At 37.3% G+C, this 15,133-nt stretch overlaps 3 protein-coding genes across 3 annotated transcripts; 1 reads left to right on the top strand and 2 right to left on the bottom strand.

The window, feature by feature from the left end:
* Nucleotides 1-416: 416 nt before the first annotated feature.
* LOC126598766 (defensin Ec-AMP-D2-like) lies at nucleotides 417-1,084 on the bottom strand. Its single transcript, XM_050265122.1, has 2 exons — nucleotides 966-1,084; nucleotides 417-856 (listed from the first exon to the last, which is right to left on the bottom strand). Exons 1-2 carry the CDS (start codon nucleotides 1,027-1,029, stop codon nucleotides 693-695), a joined length of 228 nt encoding a protein of 75 aa, XP_050121079.1. The 5' UTR covers nucleotides 1,030-1,084; the 3' UTR covers nucleotides 417-692.
* Nucleotides 1,085-5,794: 4,710 nt separating this feature from the next.
* On the bottom strand, nucleotides 5,795-7,492 carry LOC126598736 (formin-like protein 7). The gene is made up of 3 exons (XM_050265099.1): nucleotides 7,002-7,492; nucleotides 6,398-6,465; nucleotides 5,795-6,308 (listed from the first exon to the last, which is right to left on the bottom strand). The coding sequence occupies exons 1-3, from the start codon at nucleotides 7,434-7,436 to the stop codon at nucleotides 6,278-6,280; spliced, it is 534 nt and encodes a 177-aa protein (XP_050121056.1). The 5' UTR covers nucleotides 7,437-7,492; the 3' UTR covers nucleotides 5,795-6,277.
* Nucleotides 7,493-10,493: 3,001 nt separating this feature from the next.
* Nucleotides 10,494-14,085, top strand: LOC126598661 (probable hexosyltransferase MUCI70). The gene is made up of 6 exons (XM_050265023.1): nucleotides 10,494-11,051; nucleotides 11,477-11,694; nucleotides 11,999-12,175; nucleotides 12,252-12,407; nucleotides 12,798-13,074; nucleotides 13,678-14,085. Exons 1-6 carry the CDS (start codon nucleotides 10,721-10,723, stop codon nucleotides 13,908-13,910), a joined length of 1,392 nt encoding a protein of 463 aa, XP_050120980.1. The 5' UTR covers nucleotides 10,494-10,720; the 3' UTR covers nucleotides 13,911-14,085.
* The last annotated feature ends 1,048 nt before the right edge of the window (nucleotides 14,086-15,133 follow it).

Genomic DNA, 15,133 nt, shown 5'->3' on the forward strand with positions numbered 1-15,133 from the left:
AGGAATTTCCATGATGTATTTTCTCCTTTGCAAGCAGATGCGTTGCCTGCGAAAGAAGGGGTGGTTTGGGCCGCGGCCCACCCCCACCTCCCCCGCAAAACACAAACCAAACACCCCCCCTCCCCTCATCAACCTGCACCCAACCTTAATCCCAAAAAAAAAAAAAAAATGGAATACTTGAATTTAGGCACATTTGACTTATTATTCACTTTTTTATACGTAAATGAAGTGACATATATCTCACTTAAAAGGATCATATCCTTATAACAAAATGATTGTTTTTACACAAGTTTTAGTACGTCTACACCAAATTAACCTAAATTATAGATCATGATTTGAACTTTAGGTGTGGAGGAAGATTATGTTGCTTTAGTTAATTTGGCTAAGTCTAATAAAATGAAGTTAAAGCAGAACTCTTGAGAAAATGATGATTAATTGCATTTCAAACGTAGGGCATCAGAAATACTGAAATTCGTACATAGTACGGCATTACGAAAAACTCACGACGGTGGTACTTAACAAACAAGAACACTAAGAACCATAATAGGGATACGAGGTTAACAACCCAACTGTGAAGGCCATTAACTTATTCTAGCTAGTTCCACACTCGTATCAAAGTACCTACGTCCATTCATCCACTGATAATTAAGTGATAAGTGATCAGCTCATCACTAGCTTAATTAATTAGCTAATTAACAATGTTTAGTGCAAAAGCATCTACGGCGTAAGCCACGACAATTGCCACCGGGGAAGCCCTCAGTTTGGCAAACAGCAGCACAGTTACTTTTACTCACGCAGGTTCCTTTGAAGCGGTTACTCTGAGACTCGCAGGTCCTACCCTCAGCAACCATCGTCCCTTTAAACAATTATTCCAAACAACAAACGGTTAACATGCTTGCTTAAAATCGTAATAATATATATTAGCGACGAAGTTATTAACAAGATCGAGGGAAAAGAAATATTACCTGTGGCTACCAAAAGCAGCAGGAAGACGAAGGCGGTTGGAAATAAACGCATGGAACGCTCCATCTTATATAATTTATATGTATCTAATTATCTATAGTCGTAACCTAGCAGCCCTTATATAGACTGGAGATTGAGAAGATAAGATATGTGCATGTGCTAGCATTATTACTGATGTGATTGGACCATGCCGTTCACAAATAAACGACAATAAAGAAAGGGATCTGGATTGTCTGCTCTCTCATCCCATACCCTTCTCATCTCTTTTATTTCTGTAGTCACGGTTAAGCCACGTTAACATTTTATATTGATTTTTTTATAGAAATAACAAGACAAAAAACAATGGGAATATAAAATGTTGATATAACTTAACCGTAACCATAAATAAGAGAGGATGGGAAGGGAATGTGATGAGGGAGGGCAGACAATCCAAGTCCGACCCATCCTCTCCTATTTTTGTGGTCACGGTTAAGCCACGTCAACATTTTATATTGATTTTTTATATAAAAATAATAAGATAAAAAACAATAAAAATATAAAATATTGATGTAATTTAACCGTGACCATAAATAGAAGAGGATGGGAAAATGATAGGATGAGGAAGGGCAGACAAGTTCTAAAGAAAGAGGGAAACAACAGGAGCCATGCATATTTCTGTGCTAAAATGAATGAGTGAGTCAGTCATGTCTCTCTGTCCTTTTTCCCCACATGACGTCAATTAATCCAAGTTTTACAGTGCTGTGAAAAATGCTTCTTTTCTTCGCTGCTCCAATGGTAGTCATCAGACTCATCACTTAACTTGATCATGAACATGTTATAGCTAGTTAGGCTTAATAGTTTAGGGTTTAGCCATCTCCAAAATCATAACCAGTAAGATTGTTCGAGAATCGAAAAGCTTGAATTTAATTCATTATTTAGTACGAGAGAGAAGGGGACAAGTCTAAAAGTATTCCAATAAACATAGAATTGAAGGTTTTTTTTTTTTTCTAATTTTTAAAAGAGTCAATTAATAGTAATCTCTAAATTAATTACCACGAGCACTACCGGTAGTAGCACAAGGACCAGAAGTTTAGATCCGCCTATCTTGTTGTTACATATCAACTAACGTGACACCAATCTTTACATTCTTATTAAAGTTGGTTTGGTCATTACAAAAAAAAATTGAAAATAATCTTTGACCGAAGACCATAATTAAAATAGGTGTGCAAAATTAAAAAAATGAGCCAAACTAGCAACCATTGTCATAAAGTTAATGCAAACCCTAAATTATTTCCATGGTAAAACTTCAGAAACATGTAGAATTGGTACTGAAGCTTTGTGGGAAACCTCTTTTCTAACCTCATCTCTTAGAGACGTGGCAGGCCAATGGCCTTTGCCTCATTCTTATATAATAAGGTCAAAATAATGTCCTCATTTTGCATCTACAGAGGAGACATTTTTCAATGTGTCAAGAACAAGATTCGGTATACTAAGTTTCATAATACAATTGATTGAATTTTTTTTGTTTTTTTTTTTTTCTTGAGATGTCCAACCAATTGTATTATTTTACTTAGTGTAAGGCCATCTCCAACCGATGGCTGGCCAGATGGCTCATTTTAGCCCTCTGGCCCTCCAAGATTCTCCAAGATATTAATATTTTAATGAACAGTACAGGGCCATATTTGCCTCCGTCTCCAACCGAGGGCCAAAGGGCTCGTTTTAGCCCTGTAAAAAAAAACCGTCTCCAACCGAGGGCCATAGGGCCAAACATAATTTATTATTTAAAAACTACAACTTAATTTTATTTAAAAATCATGTTGGTTAGTGTTGTATAATTTTTATGTCGGTTAATGTTATTTAATGTTGTTTCATATTGTTTAATGTTGTTTCATGTTACTTAATTTAATTTAATGTTGTTGTTGGTCCTAAAAACTACAAAGCCTACGTGGCGTGCAGGCCGAGTAATTAATGAGCTAACTACGTCCTTCGGTGAATGCGGGGCGTGCCAACTCGTCGGCCGAGCTCGGCCGAGGAGTAAATTTGTTGATGTTGCGTTGGGTCGCGCTACTGATTTCTGCGTCTTGCGATTGCGGCCGAGAAAGGAACACGTCTCGGCCTCTTGGGCTCTCGAACCTGAAGACAAGGTTACTATTCTTACGAAGTTCAATATCAAATTCGGCTTTCAATGTGTCGAATGTAATAACTGTAACACCTCACTTTGCCGAGAAGGCTGATGAGATGACCTCGACCAATAAGGATTTAGAAACCCTTCTCGACCGAGACTTGGATAGGTAATCAATTGTTCTCGCCGCAGTGCTGTTGATGCCAACGGAAGATACTGCGAGACCGACTGACTCTACGGTGACAGAGTTATCTATGCCGACTTAAGATATCACCGGTTGCTTCCACAGTGATGTTGATGCCAACGGAAGATGTGTCAGCGAAAAAGGAAAAAGAAAAATCACAAGTTGTGAGAGTTTGCGCAGGGCAATTTTGTATTGATTTTGTAGGGCTTTTTACAGTTGCTGAATGGCTTGTATTTATAGTAGCAACACATCGAGCCCGAGTTCCAATCCTATTCGGACTAGGTCTCCTTCTCCGGATTAACATCCCCTCGACCAGTCCTATCTCCGCTAGGACTACGAATCTAGTCCTTAACTGAGCCGGATTCGCTTTCTAGGTTATTGATCTCGTCGAGAGTCCCTATTGCACTAGGATTCGACCTCTTGCGTTATGACCTAGCCGACCTGGGTTTGGAGGCCCACATACTGAACGATCCGTGATATTCTTGCCGCAAGGCCTCCAGGGCCGAGAATGACCCTACACTCGGCCCAAACTGTTATTTTGGGCCCAAACTGTTATTTTGGGCCCAAACAGTTGTATAATGGCTTAGGAAGTTATAGGAAAAAATTAGAATTTAAAAAAAATATGAAACAAATTTTGTGAAATAGAAGTGTTTAAGCCCAAAATTACATAATCGGCCCGAACAATCGAGGCCGTTAAGTGAGTGAAGTTCTAACTGTAAGATGACCTAGTCGGGATAATTTTTAAGGAATAATATTGTGATTTTTTGGTCATGATAATAGCCCTTAATAATATATTAAATTCTCATGTTTTGCACGGATGAGAATGGAAGTATAGTTGGAAATGGACATGGTCTCTTTTGAGAGTCTTTGAAGTGACGGCTTTAGGTGCGATTTTCAAGGGCCTGCACACAACCTGATTATTCATGGTCTAGAGTCTGAAGAGACCATCGCAATATGCCCACCTAGTTGAAAGTGGTGATGGACTTTCAACAGCTAACATTTATTTGTTGATAATGGTGAATAGAAAACCTAAGTAGGTTAGGTTGCTTGATGGATGTTATCACATGGATCTGCAAGTCTTGGACAATGGACCACGTGGAACAATGGGATAAAGGTGAAGTGAAAATGGTGATGTGCTTGAAAGATGATTCTACACGTGGCCTTGTCTTGGTAAATGGTGATTATATTTCATCATTTAATTATTATTTGATAAGTGGTCTTCGGCGGAAAAGGTTACTATGCATGCGTGGATAAAGGTTCTGATGGTGGAATATCCTTGGCATCAGGTTGCAAGATGATAACAAGTTTTGATAAGACGTAAGATTAGCAACAAATAAGGACTCAAAGTCACAGTGCAATTGAAATTGGTTTTCGCGACTTGGGTACGCAAGGCCCTATAAATACAAGGCGATGTGCAACGTCGAGAGCCCTACAAAATTAATACAAAATTGCCCTGCGCAAACTCTCACAACTTGTGATTTTTCTTTTTCCTTTTTCGCTGACACATCTTCCGTTGGCATCAACAGCACTGTGGAAGCAACCGGTGATATCTTAAGTCGGCATAGATAGCTCTGTCACCGTAGAGTCAGTCGGTCTCGCAGTATCTTCCGTTGGCATCAACAGCACTGCGGCGAGAACAATTGATTACCTATCCAAGTCTCGGTCGAGAAGGGTTTCTAAATCCTTATTGGTCGAGGTCATCTCATCAGCCTTCTCGGCAAAGTGAGGTGTTACAGTTATTACATTCGGCACATTGAAAGCCGAATTTGATATTGAACTTCGTAAGAATAGTAACCTTGTCTTCAGGTTCGAGAGCCCAAGAGGCCGAGACGTGTTCCTTTCTTGGCCGCAATCGCAAGACGCAGAAGTCAGTAGCGCGACCCAACGCAACATCAACAAATTTACTCATCGGCCGACGAGTTGGCACGCCCCGCATTCACCGAAGGACGTAGTTAGCTCATTAATTACTCGGCATGCGCGCCACGTAGGCTTTGTAGTTTCTAGGGTCAACAAGAAGTTATAGGAAAAAAATGGAATTTAAAAAAAAAAATATGAAACAAATTTTGTAAAATAGAAGTTATATGAAAAAAATATGAACCAAATTTTGTAAAATATAAGTTATAGGAAAAAAATAGAATTAAAAAAAAATTGAAACAAATTTTGTAAAATAGAAGTTATAGGAAGTTATAGAAAAAAAAGAAAAAAAAAAGGTTTAAATTCATAAAAAAAAAAAAAGGATTTACAACGGCTAGTGGCGCTAGCCGTTGGAAGTTTGAATTCAAAATGTTATTTTTGTCGGTTGTAACCGACAGAAATAATATATATTATATTATTTCTGTCGGTTATAACCGACAGAAATAAGAAACATTAAAAAAAAAAATAGCCAGCCAGCCCTCCAGCCCTCCAGCCCTCTCCGATCCCGTGGGGCCCTCCCAGATTCCCGAGCCCTCTGGCCTAGCTCTCGGTTTGAGACGGTTTTAGGGCTATTTTCGGCCCTCTGGCCCTCTGGACCCTTCGGTTGGAGATGGCCTAATAAACTGTGATCCTGGTACCGAGAAACTCATCATTTATTGCATTGCAAACGGTAGGGTAATACAAAGACATTGTTCTGAAATAGGGAAGTTACATAAAATGAACATATCCATAAGAGATTACAAAGTAACTCACGCGGTGATAGTTTTACTTAATAAACAAGAACAAAAGAACAATTAATGATAACCCAGCTGTAAAAGATTGGGTTATTAATTTATTCTAGTAGCACACAAGCATGGACGCACGTAGGTATCCATGCACGGAATGATAATTAAGCGATTATTTCATCATGTCACACATATATATCATACATGTATGATTAATGATGATCATCTCATCATTAATTAATAGCTAATTAACAATGTTTAGTGCAGAAGCATCTGCGGCGAAAGCCACGACAATGGCCTCCATGGAAGCCCTCAGTCTGGCAAACAGATGCACAGTTGCTTTTACCCAGGCAGGTTCCCTTCTACTTGCGGCTGTGAGACTCACAGGTCCTACCCTCCGCAAGCATTGGTCCCATCATCCCTGCCAATTATGGTTATTAAAAAGTCCGAAATTAATATGTTAACAAGAGGCAATTTAGCTGGAGAAGAATATGTATATATTTAGGTTACCTGTAGCCACCAAAAGAAGAACAAAGACGAAGGCAGTCGAAAACAAACGCATGGAACGCTCCATCTTTCTATATGAAATATACTATATGAGTTAGATCGATGTGAAGATTAGTGACCTTGCAAGCCCTGTTATATAGAGTTGTTGTGGAGCTGCCAGATCGGTGCTGTGCCATTCAGAACTATCGAGAAAATTAAAAGTTACTAATTAAAAAAATAATTTACCCTATTAAAAAAAAAAAAAAAAAAAAACAAACCAACCTAGAAACCCACCCCATCCCACCCCACTCCCACCTCCCCCGCAACCACCCCCCCCTCCCCAACTCCACCCCACCTCCACCGCAAGCCCCCCCACACACCTATGTCTTACCTTCTCCCTCTCTTCCACTCTCTTCACCTCCCCTCCCTTCTCTCTCCCCATATCAACCTGCACCCAACCTTAATCCCAAAGAATAAAAAAAAATCAAAAATCAAAAAATGGAGGCCGGTGAAGGTAAGAGTCCAAATCAAACCCATATAAAAATCCCCAATTCAAAAAATCCCAAATAAAAAATCCAATTCGGTGGAAACCCAACCAAAAAAATAATAAAAAACTGAAAATATAAACCAGATTCAAGAACAATGGGCGCGGACAGCCTGGAGAGTTGGAGCAACAGTTGTTTGGCTGTGAGATTAGGATTATCCTCGTTGTGGGCGGGTCGAATAGGACCAGAGAGGTGAAGGTGGAGAGGTGAGGGATGAGTTGAAATGGGTCGGATCGGGGTGGCGGTGGGGGAGTGGGTTGTGGTTTTGGTTGGGAAGGGAGGGGAACAAACGGAGGGGGAAAAGCGGACAGACGACGAACGAGGATGGATGGGTTGGTGGGTCTCTGGGGAGAGAGAAGGGAGGGGAGGTGAAGAGAGGGGAGGTGAAGAGAGTGGAGGAGAGGGAGAAGGGTCGCGGCGGGGGGGGGAATCGGGTTTGTTGGTTGGTTTTTTTTTTTAAGGGTTAATATTATAATATTTTTTAATGCATAAAAAATTAATTTTTTGTCCCGTAGCATAAATTTGGCAGCCACATGGCATAAATGTGTCAGTCTCGTTAGCTCTTAACGGATGAAAAATGTAACAGATGTATTATATTGAAATAAAAGAACGTGAGGTGGTATGATAGTGAAATTTTTTGAAGATGTTATATGAGATTGTAATAGACCTCAAATTTAAGATAGTAAAATGTAATTTAACTTTTTTTTCACTAACGATATTATCTACAGATGGGGAGGTGGGCTAAACCTTATAATGAGCTATCAATAATGTGACTCAAATTTGTATTTGGGGAGAATCACAAGTGAATAAGAATACCACTAAACTGTAGTACTAAGTGGCCATATTTTTTGTTTTTTAAAAGATCAAGAAAAATTAATTCACATGTTTATTATATTTTAAAAAAATAATAAAATATGTGTTAAAATATTATTGGATCAAAATAAAAAGTAAATATATAAAGTATTTACTAGTGAGTACCTAAATATTGTAACTTCTTAACTTATTCCTATACTCACTATTGAAACGACCCAATAGCTCATGCCACGTCAATGAAATTAACGTTTTACTCAAGTCACTTCATGTAATATGGTAAAGTGCGAAACAAAAGAATATCACAATTGCGAAGAAATAATATGCACATAATAGAATGGAAAGGTTAAAATGAGATTTTGTATAAAGTCACACTGACATAAATAAAAATAGGTTTTTTAATCAAAATAATTTATGAGATTAACATAATTCATTATTTTGGTTCTTAAGATTTAAAATTGATATAATTATTCTTGAGTTCGTCTATCATGAATTATTTTGTCAATCGTAAAAAAAAAATCTTTTAAATAATAAAAAATAACTAAAATATGATTAATAATTTTTCACAACGGCTGCCAATATTTTGGCTATACCAAGACATCGTTACAATGGTACATGATTACCAAAAAAAAAGAAGATGCATGCGGTCTAATATCATAATAGATGCATTCTTAATATATTATTAATGTATTACATTTGTTTATTTACTTAAGTTCTAAAGTGTGTCAAACACATGCTCGTTTTATTCCATAAATGCTTAAAACAGTGCAAATACACTCCAAATAGAAAAACTGTCTACTTTTCTTTTGATCTTTTGAATACTCATTCTTAATGTCTTATTAGCATATTATATGTGTTTATTTGTTTAAGTTCCAAAGCGTGTCAAACGCACGCTCGTTTTATCCCATTAATACTTAAAACAATGCAAATACATTTCAAATTGAAAAACTATGTACTTTTAAAACAAATTAAACTTTTGATCATTTGCGTATTCATTTTGAGTGTTGGAAATGTGTCTTAAAACTAATCATATGATGATACTTTACAGACATTTCACATGTTAAACTAATTCAGTTTAATATAAAAGGCAAAGATTATTGTTTAAAGCCATCTCATATCAATGTTATATGCTTAAAACAATAAGTCCAAGGAATATGTAATTGGGAGAATGTGATCTAAAAAAGTTAGATTCATGAGACCATTATCTTTCGTATACATATCATAAACGTTCTTGATCATAGGATTGCCAATTGGGCATTGATAATTTGTTAAGATTAGTACGTGCTATGTCTTCTCTTAGAGAGAGTGACTGGTCTCAAGTCATTGGTGTGACTGACACCTAGATAAGCATGTAGGTGCTCAATAGAGAATGAGTCCACTGAACACAATCAACAAGGAGTTCTCATACTTATGTCACATGAAAACTCATGATTGGGATAATGCAAAGTAGTCATTTGACTTGATGCATCATAGTTGTCTTGTGGTTAGGTCATTGATCTTTGACTATGTCAAAGTCACACAGTCAAAGGGTGTCCACGACATAGTTGGGGTTAAGCCACTTAGTCGTGGAAGCAAATGAATGCACAACAAGGGATCTCTAACCTTCAAACAGTTTGAGGAAGAATACTCTATGATATGATTAAAAATCTCTGGCCAGAGTATGAATGAGATTTAGGAAGTCGTTCCAAATCACATTCAAGGTAATCATATAAGTAAGAGAATCACATTGGATAGTGGACATGAATAAACTATCAAATCAAATAATGTGGTCAAAATATTGTATTAGAGAAATACCGTATTGCATTGTAATCCCAAATTAAGCCCTGGTTTGGTACTGAGGTGATTCTGAAAAAAATTGGCTATAAAAAAAAGCTGGGAGCTTTTTTATGTTTGGTAAATATTCAGCTTCAGTTTTTTTTCACAGTTTTGGGTGAAAAAAAAAACTAAAAACACAAAGCTGCAAAACCTAACTTTGAAAATTAGTTTTTTTTTCATATCTGTTTTACATAAAAGTTTATCAAACACTATAATATTGCTTTTTTTTTTCAAAAACACTTTTACAAAAAAGTTTACCAAACACTCTGCTGCTTTATTTCACAACTGCTTATTTTCACAGCACAGTAGAAAACAGTTTTTTTTCAAAGCACAGCAATACCAAACCAACCCTAAATAGGTTCTCCACCTCTTCTGATTGGCTTGGGTAGACATGACATACTGTTAGGTGTCACTCATGGTTTGTGAAAGTCCTAAGGGTATATAATCATTAAAGGGAGAATTGAAAGTAAGTTTCAATTCACAATCGATTTAAAGAGTTATAATCACCCACTGCCTTACTAAAAGGAACTTAACGGATCGTATACCGTGTAAGGTAGAGATTGAAGAAACAACAGAGATAAGTAAGGATAATTAAATGATTTAATTATTTATGGCTAGAATTAATTAATATGTTAATTAATCAAATGAATAAGTTTGTTTTAAACCTCGGATTAGTTTTGGGCCTCAAGGCCTAATGGGCTTTGAATGTCAAGTCCAATAACTCAAGTTGTATGATAACTTGAAAACATAAAGGGCATGAAAGCCCCCCAACTACTAGGCCTTGAATTTCATAAGAAATGTTTTATTTTTGAGTTCATACAAACATGATTCCGCCTTTAATTGCATGCATAGATGTTACTTAAATGAACTTATTTTCATAATTTTTCCTTCACCGAGTTGGAAACCCTTACCTTAAATTATTATATTAATTTTGAACCTTCACAGTGCAAAAATACACTCCTCAATGGTAATTAAATAATAATAAATAATAAAATTACCAAAGAAATAACGTGAAAAATCGATTCCGTCAGTTCATAGTGTCCAACGTTAGAAACTTCACAGCAGGAAAAAGGTCACACTTTGAAAAATCTGATCTAGTAAACCCGTAATTTCCCCACATCCACTTCCAAATTCCAATCATTGATATCAATTCCCGCGATCGAAGCAGCCATCGTCAATGTTCAACGACAACAGCATATCAATCTCAGTCTCCGACGACGAAGCGGACGAGCTCGGCCGGATGAGAGTCCGAGTTCGAAGAAAGCGCAAGAAACTCGGCCAGCGACTCAAGCACCGAATCGCTAGAAAGCTCGTCAGGTACTGGGCGCTTCTCATTTTTATTCCGGCCCTCGGGTTGTTTCTGTTCGAGGCTTCCAGGATCGGCAAGAAGCCGAGTTTGGTTGAGTCGGAACGCAATACGGTGAAGAACCCGAGTTTGGAGAAGAACTCGGATGCGAATTTGAATCGGCTTGATCATACGACTCGGGTTGTTGGAGGCGTTAGACAACGTAAGTTCAATTCTTGCTTAATTTCCATACGTTTGGGATGCAATTGAAAAATGGGTAATCGGAATTTTGTGAAGAACGAGTTAAAGATCTTTACTTTTTCATTTTTTTTTTAAGAATATAAAGAAACAATTTTGCAATCTACATAGTGTTATAAGTTGCATAGTTTCTAATGAAGTTGTAAATTTCAGTTACTGTGAGCTAGAATTGTACCTGTTAGATTAACGTGAGTACGCAAAAGTCGATTATCATTTATCATGCATTGCTTGATACCCTTATCAGTTTACGATTCGGAGAGATTTGTTTTGTTGTTTCTTTAGTGTTACTGATAAATGGGTTGTGCATACTGTAGGTGGAAAAATTTATTCTTGTTAGAATTGGAGTATTGAAACATTTTGATCTGTGCCGAAAATTTGCGGATAATGTAGGTTGTTTGGACATTCTATCTCCTGAAGAACTTGAGCAACTCGAAATTCCTGTGCGTGAAGAGTCCGATAGTCCTGTTAAGAAAGTATTATACAGATCAGAGAATGACACTTCGTTTTTAGGAGGGAACAACAGTCTTTCTCAAGGGCAACCAGAGGCCACAAGATTTAATTCATTTACTGGAACTCAAACACTAGATCAGAGAGAGAAATCGTTTAAGGTAAGAAGCTGCATTTTTGTTTTGAACCTTTGAACTGGTTTAGTATTTTATTTGGTCTTTGTCATTCACCTCTCCCAGACCCTGCATAAAGCGGGAGCCTTGTGCACTGGGTACGACCTTTTTTTTTGTCATGTTAAAGGACAAGTTTTAAGAGGCATCTAATTTCTTTGGTTTTTGATGAGATGCTATTTTCGTTGTGAAGAACATCGAGGTTTTTACTTTGAGCCCGATTTTAAACAAAGATAATAATAATAATTTGTATTGTGAGGCAGTGTTCATATAGTTAGAAATTTGTTTCTCACAGGTAAATGAAACTGTTACTATGAACTGTGGTTTCTACAGTGAAAATGGAGGGTTTAAAATCTCAAATGAAGACAAGGAGTACATGAATAGTTGCAAGGTTGTAGTGTCCACATGTGCATTTGGTGGTGGAGATGATCTTTATCAGCCTATTGGAATGTCAGAGGCATCACTTCGAAAGGTTTTTGTCTTTCAGTCAAATATTACTAATTAGCGGTAGAAGTTCTATACTCTTATGAGGTATTGAATGGATGCAGGTTTGCTATGTTGCTTTTTGGGATGATATTACTCTAAGTACACAGGAAGCGGCTGAACATAGAATTGATGGGGATGGATTTGTTGGGAAATGGCGCGTTGTGGTTGTTAAAGATCTTCCCTTTTTGGACCAAAGGTTAAATGGAAAGATCCCAAAGGTAACAACTTTCAAAGTTAGGTTAAATTGTTATCTTTTCCTCTATTTTCATTTAGTTTGTTTAATTCAGTTTGAAAATTTTATCCTGATCATGTTGCTATCTTTTGTCATCTGTCATTTTCTTATTTTTCCAAACATTTTTGTTTTCATGATTCATGAAAGCTTTTGCAACATTGAATCTATTTTCTGTAATTACATTAATAAAGTAAAATATGATAATTTAAGCAGAAGAATATTAGTCAAAGGGGTGCTGGATCTGTTATTCATGATATGGTAGGTTTAAGCTGAATGTCAAATATCAAAATTTCTGTTACAAGTGCTAGGCACATACCACAAATAGGTGTATGTGGATATTTCTCTGAGACTTTGTATATTTTTTTTCTGGTGTTAGATGTTGCCCCATCGTCTTTTTCCTCATGCAAAGTATTCCATTTGGGTAGACTCAAAGTCCCAATTTAGGAGGGACCCTTTAGGTGTGCTCGAAGCCCTGCTTTGGCGTTCAAATTCTGTTCTTGCGATCTCAGAACATGGAGCACGGAGTAGCGTTTATGATGAGTCGAAGGCTGTTGTAAAAAAAAACAAGGCCAAACCAGAAGAAGTTGAGGTGCAGTTGACTCAATACCGACATGATGGCTTGCCAGAAGACAAGAGATTCAACGGAAAGAAGGGTATGCTTCTTTTTCTTTCACTTGTTCCGGCTTGATCTCTCTTATGAAATATTGCTATTTATGTCATGATTGTAGCAATTCTTAATTCTGAGTAGCAATTCTTGAATTCCTTTACTTCTTTGTTGAGTACAAAGTAGGAGTAGTTAAGCCTACTGCATGCATTATTGCTTGCCTTAATTCTTCATGAAAAGTGACCTACTCCTGGGTTTTACTGAGTGTAAATATCTTAAAATTTGAATTTGAGAAGAAAAGTCGAAATTTAAAATCAATCTGTTTATTCAAGTTTTCTTATCTGTTTATTCATGTTTTCTTGTCTATCTGTTCGGAATTTAAAACCAGTCTGTTGATTGCTTTAATTCTGCATATTTGGACTTGCTCCTCTGCACATCATTGTCATACACGGATGCCGGTCCGCTGCACATCAGTCTACATCAGATTCATATTTTCACAATTTGTGTTTACAGTGGGTTATGATCCCCTTCCTTGCATTCTGCTGCCACAAGCTTATTTAGATACTTGAGAGTTAAAGGGATCTAGAAGCCGGTTATCTCATTGCCTTGAATTTGCTCCTATACTGAACCATTGCATCGTTAACCCGTGCAGCTTTATCTGAAGCATCTGTTATCGTGAGGGAGCATACACCATTGACTAATATATTTATGTGCCTCTGGTTCAACGAGGTGGTTCGATTCACTTCTCGTGACCAGCTTAGTTTCCCATATGTATTATGGCGGCTGAAAGTGCTCAAGAACATCAACGTGTTCCCTGTATGTACCCGGAAGGATCTTGTTAATAGTATGGGTCACATACGCAAGGCTAAGCCACTGAGAAATTGACTCTGGTAATAGGGTAGTGCTTCCAATTTATTGAACAGGGGTGTACTGGGGCACTCTCGGGCATACCTGGGCTGTAGTAAATTCCTTCATTTGTTTGTAATTTCAGTCGGCGCTTCCATATTTGAATTTTGTTCATAAACATTTTACAGGAAGAGAAGAAAAAGTTTTAGCTTTAGCATTTGTGTGTTTTCTCCAATGCACATCTAAAGTTCACATGAAACAAGAGTTGTTAGATCCAGTTAGAACAAACAATATAACGGCTCTTGTTATAGTGTGTAACTTAAACGTTCACTTTTGATGTGAGTTTCCAACGAGTGTTCCATTTTCTTGGGTCGGATTTGGCCAGCAGGCATGGAACTACTAGTTTCTATTGCTCATTGTCATGGTATTCGTCATCAAGATGGATTGCCCTTACGCAGTTAAGGATCTCATACTAATAATGCCAGTGGTGCTAAGGAGACTCTCAAAAGGGAGTCTCACTTTGAGAGTCTCCTTAGCGTTTTTCTATTTACCATTAGCAAAAATTTTAGGATGCTTCATAGTAGATCTGACAAATGATTGGACTCATCATGAACTAATTCTTTTAATGGATCACCAAACTCAACACATTAAGCTTATGGGTGGAAATAGTTGAACTCGAAATGACTCGTCCTATTAACGTGTCAACCATTTCGTTCATGGCCTCACGAACAGAACCACCACAAACCAAAGCATGAACAATCCAGACCCGTTAGTTAAAATTTTGCAAGCGTATTGGGTCGTGTTAACGAGTTGGGTTCATCTTATCAGCTCTACTTCGAAGTACGCGTATTCCGGATGTTTTAACCGTTAGAGCTTGAAATTTAAAATTTTAAACAAAAATCCAACAGTTAAAATACTCGAAGTACCCATTACTCCCGAGTACCCAAGAAAGTCCCTTACCATTAGTAACAAATGAGCGAAACGTGAATTTCTACAAACACTTGTACAAAGATTCTACCATCCTACGGTGACACAGACAGCAAATGAAGTTCCAACTCAAGACGTCATATTTTATAAAACAGCTAACTAAAGGAAAGTCGGCAACTGTTTCGTGTAAGTGTTTGCATCATATGAATATTTATACTTTACCAGATACATATTGGCAATAAAAAATTGGAGAGGACCTGTAGAGACAAAGCAATAACGTTGATAAGGAAATGTTTAACATTATAATTCATACTTTCATATGATCTCACCCGTTT

Source organism: Malus sylvestris, chromosome 2 (assembly GCF_916048215.2).
Source record: "Malus sylvestris chromosome 2, drMalSylv7.2, whole genome shotgun sequence".
NCBI classification, from domain to species: Eukaryota; Viridiplantae; Streptophyta; class Magnoliopsida; order Rosales; family Rosaceae; genus Malus; species Malus sylvestris.

What these genes read in the sequence shown, in the direction of transcription:
- LOC126598766 (XM_050265122.1), bottom strand. Translation starts at nt 1,029, where the DNA reads ATGGAGCGTTCCATGCGTTTATTTCCAACCGCCTTCGTCTTCCTGCTG. An exon ending in GCTGCTTTTGGTAGCCACAG is followed by an intron (nt 857 to 965) that starts GTAATATTTCTT and finishes AATTGTTTAAAG; the next exon opens with GGACGATGGTTGCTGAGGGT.
- LOC126598736 (XM_050265099.1), bottom strand. Translation starts at nt 7,436, where the DNA reads ATGCTACGGGACAAAAAATTAATTTTTTATGCATTAAAAAATATTATA. An exon ending in GCCCATTGTTCTTGAATCTG is followed by an intron (nt 6,466 to 7,001) that starts GTTTATATTTTC and finishes TATTTCATATAG; the next exon opens with AAAGATGGAGCGTTCCATGC. An exon ending in TCTTCTTTTGGTGGCTACAG is followed by an intron (nt 6,309 to 6,397) that starts GTAACCTAAATA and finishes CATAATTGGCAG; the next exon opens with GGATGATGGGACCAATGCTT.
- LOC126598661 (XM_050265023.1), top strand. Translation starts at nt 10,721, where the DNA reads ATGTTCAACGACAACAGCATATCAATCTCAGTCTCCGACGACGAAGCG. An exon ending in TAAATGGAAAGATCCCAAAG is followed by an intron (nt 12,408 to 12,797) that starts GTAACAACTTTC and finishes TTCTGGTGTTAG; the next exon opens with ATGTTGCCCCATCGTCTTTT. An exon ending in GAGATTCAACGGAAAGAAGG is followed by an intron (nt 13,075 to 13,677) that starts GTATGCTTCTTT and finishes TAACCCGTGCAG; the next exon opens with CTTTATCTGAAGCATCTGTT.